At 37.0% G+C, this 7,143-nt stretch overlaps 1 protein-coding gene across 2 annotated transcripts; it reads right to left on the bottom strand.

The window, feature by feature from the left end:
• Positions 1 to 2,423: 2,423 nt before the first annotated feature.
• On the bottom strand, positions 2,424 to 6,904 carry LOC104596781 (MDIS1-interacting receptor like kinase 2-like). Of its 2 annotated transcripts, XM_010258069.3 has the most exons (3): positions 6,508 to 6,899; positions 4,414 to 5,470; positions 2,424 to 2,867 (listed from the first exon to the last, which is right to left on the bottom strand). In XM_010258069.3, the coding sequence occupies exons 1-3, from the start codon at positions 6,571 to 6,573 to the stop codon at positions 2,509 to 2,511; spliced, it is 1,482 nt and encodes a 493-aa protein (XP_010256371.1). In that variant the 5' UTR covers positions 6,574 to 6,899; the 3' UTR covers positions 2,424 to 2,508. The 2 variants fall into 2 exon arrangements, with proteins under 2 accessions (XP_010256371.1, XP_010256369.1); XM_010258067.2 differs by having other exon boundaries at positions 4,414 to 6,904.
• Between the last annotated feature and the right edge of the window lie 239 nt (positions 6,905 to 7,143).

Raw genomic sequence — 7,143 nt, forward strand, 5'->3', positions numbered from 1 at the left:
TCTTATTTTGACATAGCAGCAAGGCCTTTTAGCAGTTATACATCATTTTGGGGTGGGCTCTTGGCACCTAATCTATCTAAGATATGCCTCACAATTTGTGAGATGCTGCTTCTTACCTTTGAAGCTCACTTCTAGAGACTCCAATGCTAGGAACCACCCATAATGCTGGTAATTGGGACTGAACCATCATTTACCAGAATATTAGTGATAAGTGATTACACCCTCATGTGCTAAATTCATCCTGTATATGTACTGATCATGCTTGCATATTGCATGTATCCATTTTCATAAGTACATTTTCTGACTACCATATGGTTTCTTCCACTATCCTTAACTTTTGTACATTTTTCCCCGTTTTCGATTCAGATGTTAGAACATACTTTCCAAAATATTCACAACTGAAACTGCATCTAGAACATGGAGTAATATCAAATTCTCAAACAGATGCCTTGAGATTTAGGGGTTTGATCTCTGCTCCATCCAAGAAGTGGACAATATGTTCTGCTGCACAAACTCAAACATTAGTTTTGGGTGATGAACAAAGGAAAATGTTGGAGTCATGCAAACAAACTCTATCTACATTCAAATTCAGTGGCAAAGGAAAATGCAGAGAATGTTGTTCTGAACTTTGAATTTTGAGTTCTAAAAATTATCAAATATCCATTTTGACCCCATATATTAGAGTTTTTGTTTGTCTTTTTGAGGGTATCATTGAAAAACAAAAAATTGTATGATTGCACTTTAAGAGATTAGAGATAAGAAGAAACGAACAACTATTTTTCTCTTAAAATTAAACGAATCCTCTTAAGAGATAAGAGTTAAGAGGAAACGAACATGCCCTTAGTAATTGACAATTGCAACGATCAGATTAAAAAATTTTACTTTACTGGGGAAATTGTGTGTGTGCATGCGGTACAATGGAGGATTGCTTTACGGGTGAGAGTGTTGCTTGATGACAATAGGTAAGTTTTTTGTTAGAGTCTTATTAAACTGCCATCTCTCCATCTGCTGGACCTTTTTAAATATATTTGTGTTTTCTAAGTATTTGGAAAGAGTTGAGAATCAATACTGAAGTTTGGAACAGAAATGGTTCATGTGATTGAGTCATTGTAATTGCTGCTTATGCTTATTGTTTTATATATAAATAAGCTTTAGAATGGTTTTTTATATCAAAGACGTTAGTTAATCTAGGGGTGTCAATTGGACTGGATTTGGTCCAATGTGAGTCTATTACAAATAGATCAGGTCCAATCCAATCCAATGAATATTTTGGACCATTTTGGACCGGTCTAATTCAACGTCTAGACTGTCCAACTATTCAAATTTATTTTAATTTAGGTTGGTTTCAATCCAAATCGAGTTCATTGACACCTATATTTTATCTTATATCAATGTACCAGATATTGACTTAATCCAACCCAATCCAATATAAATTTATTAGAGATGGTCCAGGTCCAATCCAATCTAATAAATAATTTGGGCTGGATTGGTCCAATCCAATATGTCATTTTGGTTCGTCCAATCCATCCAAATTGATTTTAGACTGGATGGGGTCCAGTCCAAAACCGGTCCATTGACACCTTTAAGTTAACCCATGCCAGTCAATTCTAAATGTTTTTTTAATTACCCATTTTTGGTGTTTATTTTGAAGAGTGATGTTCAGATGTGAGTACTGTTACTGAATAACCCATGAAAAATATTATATAATTTGTTCATCACTAATTGGCTCAAAACTAGAAAAGAACTACTTTTGTTGTATGAATATTCAAGCCATTGAATAATAGACATGTTAAGGTTCTGGTTTATTAATATGAGCATTCCCATCAAATAATTAAACTTATAGAAATGATATGGTAACCTCAAATAGAACGGAGAACTCAACCGATGTTCTATGCCTCGTTGTTGGACCTTTTTCTTGGTGTCTTGTTTTGAACTCTTCCTCTTTGCCCGGTGGTGTGGTTAGGGGTACAACTTGGGCAGGCTTGGATTGGGCTCTTATCTAAATTTCAATGGGTCCGACCTGAAGGCCTGAATATTTTAATTGAACCTTAATTAGTTTGGAAGGAGTACAAGTACAAATATAAATAAGGAAAATGCAAAACCTTGTATTTTGTATTATTTTTTATATATTTATATTGGTACAGTTGTACTCTTTCTAAACTGAGCCTTAGGTTTTGTAGTTTTTTGTTCCATATTTTTGCTCGATAGCTATTAGCTCCATATTTCATGACCTTTCATGAGAAACAACCTTTGGGGGCCCCTAATCAGATCTTTCAAACAGGATTACTTCTCGAGACCTCAGTTCTTTTAAAACTACCTGAACAAAATGTTCACCCTGGTTAAATCACCTCATAGCCAATCATCATTTAACTAATAGAATTTTATTGAGATTGCAATTAGAATGTAAGGCAACCCACAGACAATTAGTAAAATGAAAAGCATAGTTTATTAAACAAGATCAAGTCTTATATTGAATGTAACAACGTATCACCAAACAACACCACAAATTTATATTTCAAGGCCAGTCAAATGGCATAGTGAAATTGCATTGAAGGGTTTAGGCAATGAATACCGGTGGCCACTTAGTTCCTGGGAAACCTTTTGCATGGTTGGTCGATTCCTTGGATTGGAATGTAAGCATGCAAGTGCCAAGCTTGTCACAAAATCCACATCCCGCACAATCAATTCATCTAAGAAAGGGAGGAAACGCGCATCTAATACATCTTTCAATAGTATATCCTTTGTACTTGATGATGATAATGAGGAGAGGAGTTCTCTTGGATGCTTCCCCATTATTATTTCTAGTGCCACCACTCCAAAACTATAAACATCACATTTTTCAGTCACTTCCATAGTATAGGCCAATTCTGTATGAATAATTAAATAAAATGGATAAGTACATAAATAATAAAATAAATAAATAAGTTGATAAATGAATATTGCATGTGTCATTTTGAAAACTCATGAGAAAATTTAGGTTCAAAGTAATTGGAGAAATTGTCTAGTTTCCATACATCATAAATGTGTTGAAATCCTAATTTCTCTTTCTATTTGAAAGTATTACTCTCCTATTTGCTTTTAGAAAGCAAGATGAATTTGATTGTATTACAAGAAGAGGTGGATCCTGGTGTTCTCAATGAACAAATTGGTAGGGGTTAGTATTCTAGCCTGGAAGCCCAGGCCAGTCTGGGCCTATAATTTCTAGGCCAGGCCTAGGCCCAATACTTTAGGCCCGAGGCCGAGTGTATTTTGTATGTATTATTTTACATTGTATTATATTTTTATACATAATGACCCATATGATATATATAATATAAAATATTACAAATACATTGAATATAATATATTTGTCATTGGCCGAGACTTCTGTAGGCCCATACTTGGGCCATAGCGCCTTGTATCGGGCATATTGTGTCATATTTTTGGATGCCTGATTATCTACCTATTTAAAGGTATTTTTGGAACCCCGTTTTAAGTTAAACTTGGCAATCAAGGCCCCGTTCATTTTTTGGTAAGTTATTTACCCATGTTCTTTTATTTCTCAGGTAAATAAGGTAATAACAATTTTAGTCATAGAAATCCATTATTAAAAGGGGCATTTTTGTCCCATTCAACTTCAAGTGTTAGCAATTTTCCTCTTAGGTGGGAAAGTTATATACCCACCTAGAAGATGGGTATCATTTACCCAGGTAAGTGATACCCAGGAATGAACATGGTCCCCACATTAATCTGAAAAATGAACATGGGATTCTTGATCAATGGGAACTAAAATCCCATTGACCAACTTTCCCCCCTCTCAAAATCCCCAAAAAAGAACACCCCCCAAATGCCATAACAGTACCAAAATCCAAAAAAAAGAAAACCCCCCAAATGCCATAACAGTACCAAAATCCAATAAAAAAAAAGGAGAAAAAAGATAAGCAAAACAGCCAGCACATGACAATCAATTTAAACTACGAGAAAACTTTGAATGACCATGTTGGACTGCTTGGGTTCTCAACTAATCTCCTCCTACATGACACATTAGTTAACTAAGCAATGCATACAGCTTGGGTTCTCACATTTGGTATTCCTTATTTTAAGGACTTAGCTCCTTTTTACTGTTAAATTGCCCCTAGGAACAATGGGTATTTAATTGCAAAAAGGGATAAGTCTTTAAAATATAAGAAATGCCAAATGCAACCTTAGAGTTTTAGACAACCAAAATTTTCCCTCTAGGCTCAGTTTGAAAGTAGTACAAATTCAAATATGTACAGCATAAATACATACAAAATAATTATAAAATATAAGGTTTTGCACTCTTCATATTTGCATTTGTACTCCTTCCAAACTCAGCCCTAAGTACTACTTGAACAATCCCATTTCTTGCAGGTCAACCAAAATTAAATAGAATGTTAACATATCAACGCATACCTGGGGCGATATACCCATAAGTTCCTACCAGTAAAGTCCTATTAGATGAATCAGGATTCAGTAGTCGAGCTGTTCCAAAGTCTGAAACAAATGCTTGGAGTTTTGAATTCAGCAAAACATTATTAGTTGATACATCTCGATGAATTATTGGTGGATTGCAATGATGATGCATGTATTCCAAAGCACGGGCAATACCCTTGATAGCATCCACGCGCTTAACCCAATCCAATTCCACAGCCCCTACATCATTCCTCAAAATGCATGCCAAGCTTCCTCTTTCCATATACTCGTAAACCAGAAACATGCATCTTTTGTCAAAACAGAATCCATGAAGTTTTACAATGTTCCGGTGCCGTATGTTTATTAATATCTCTGCTTCATTTCTAAAACTCTTGGGATAAGCTGGGCTCTCACTTCTGAAGCTATGAAGCTTTTTCAAAGCTACTACGTGACCTCCTGGCAGCTCTGCTTTGTAAACACTACCATAAGCTCCCGTGCCAATGCAGTATTTTATGTGAAAATTTTCTGTTGCTTGGATGATGTCTTCAAATGCAATCTTCCCATCATAATTCCAAATTGAAAATGGATCTCCATTTCTTGCTATTCTTGTCTCAATTTGTGACTTTCTTGCTTTGCCTTTGAAAAGGAGGAAAGCTCCAACAATTGCAAATACGAGAAATGTGGTGCCAATAAGAGAGACTGCAATAGAGATGACAAACTTGCTTTCCTTCTTGCTTTCCTTTTTGCTTTCTTTCTTTGTTGTATTGCATGGTGGAATGCCCCAATGCTCACCACATAAACCTTTGTTGTGATCAAGTAGGGTAAATTCAGGAAGGCCCAAGTCACTAGGTACAGGACCATCCAAATCATTGTAAGATAGATCAATGTATTGGGAGATGGATATTTGTAAATGAAATGTTGGAATTGTGCCTGAAAGTTTATTGTGGGAGAGATTTAGGTTGGTTAAATGTGTCAGATTTCCTAGCTGTACTGGTATCTTTCCCTCGATAAAGTTATTTGCGAAGTCCAGATATTGGAGATTTGCTAGAGCATCAATCTGTAAAGGAATTCCACCAGTCAAATAGTTATTTCCGAAGGAAAGGAACTGTAAAGCAGAGCAATTTGCAATTTGCACCGGAATTGATCCACTTAGTTTGTTCATTGAGAGGTCTAGGTACTGCAAAGCAGAGCAGTTTGCAAGTTGGTTTGGAATTGAACCACTTAGTTCATTTCCTGAGAGGTCTAGGTAGTCTAGATTGGTCAACATACCCACTTCACAAGGAGTATTCCCAGTGAACCGATTGGAATGGAGGTCAAGATGAGTTAGTTTCCTGCGGTTTCCAAACAACTTGGGATCTATTTCCCCTGTTAGATTATTCTCATACATCCTGAGTTGTGAAATTTGGGTGAGATTTGCCAGAGAAAGGGGAAGGGTACCGTCAAATTGATTATATGACAGGTCCAAATAGACTAATTTTGAAAGAGACCCGATGCTCTCTGGAATTGATCCACCTAGTTTGTTCGTTGAGAGGTCTAGGTACTGCAAAGAAAGGTAGTTTGGAAGTTGGTCCGGAATGGATCCACTTAGTTCGTTTATTGAGAGGTTTAGGTGCTGTAGATTGGTCAACATACCCACTTCACGAGGAATAGTCCCAGTGAACTGATTGGAATGGAGGTCAAGATGAGTTAGATTGGACCAGTTTCTGAACAACTCGGGATCTATTTCCCCTGTTAGATAATTCCAAGACATTTTGATTTGTGAAATTTGGGGGAGAGTTGCCAGAGAAAGAGGTAGAGTGCCGTCAAATTTATTCCTGGATAGGTCAAGGTAGGTGAGTTTCGTCCAATTTTCAAACAGATTTGAATCTATTTCCCCTATTAGATAATTTTCAGAGATTCTGAATTGTCAAATATGAGTGAGATTTGCAAGAGAAAGAGGTAGGGTGTCCTCAAACTGATTCCTGGACAGGTCCAAGTAGGCCAAATTTAAAAGAGATCCAATGCTATGGGGGATTTTTCCACGGATCCATTGATTGTGAAGGTCGAGACGGACAAGATTTGGAAAGGAGGAGAAGTTAAATCTGTCAAGCGTACCTTCCAGTCTGTAGTAATCAGAATAATCATGTGTAAAGGATATGTTTGTAATGCTTCCTGCCTCATTGCAATGTATTCCTTTCCATTCACATGGGCTTGAAAGCGTAGTGATGTTCCATGACTCCAGTTGATACCGCTGTGAATCCTCTGTAAGGCTGGATTTCCAGTTGAGAAGAGCTTGGGTTTCTTCGGGGAATGGTTGAGAAGATGCAACTACTACTACAGTACTAGACCCCAAAACCAAAATCATACAAACAACAACCATTTCCAAATGAAGGGACTGAAGGGAGGAGGAGGCCATGGACGCTGATTAGCTCTCAATAGCTCTTCTGAATAAATTATTCCCAACAATGATGATCAGCATCTTCATTTTTTGACCCCGACTTGGTCCTTTGAGTCTCCAATAATTATTAAAGTCAATGTCTCATTATCTTGGAGGGGTTGCAGTTTACTTAAAAGGGCTTAGACTAATCCAAAACCACTAATGATGAACGCTGCATGCTAGGGCTGTTCATAAGAAGGCCAAACCCGACCAAACCGACCAATCCAACCTGAGTCGGCCGGGTTTTCATCAGTACGGGTCGGTTTCGGGTTGTGTAAATTCCTAAACTGATGGTTTGGGTCGGTTTCGGTTTT

The sequence above is a fragment of the Nelumbo nucifera genome, chromosome 5, assembly GCF_055504915.1.
Source record: "Nelumbo nucifera cultivar China Antique chromosome 5, China Antique-T2T, whole genome shotgun sequence".
Lineage (NCBI taxonomy): Eukaryota > Viridiplantae > Streptophyta > Magnoliopsida > Proteales > Nelumbonaceae > Nelumbo > Nelumbo nucifera.

Excerpts from the sequence above, each read along its gene's own strand:
- LOC104596781 (XM_010258067.2), bottom strand. The coding sequence starts at position 6,163 with ATGTCTTGGAATTATCTAACAGGGGAAATAGATCCCGAGTTGTTCAGA. Across the intron at positions 2,868-4,413 it reads TTATGGGTATATCGCCCCAG|AATTGGCCTATACTATGGAA; the intron begins GTATGCGTTGAT and ends TTATTCATACAG.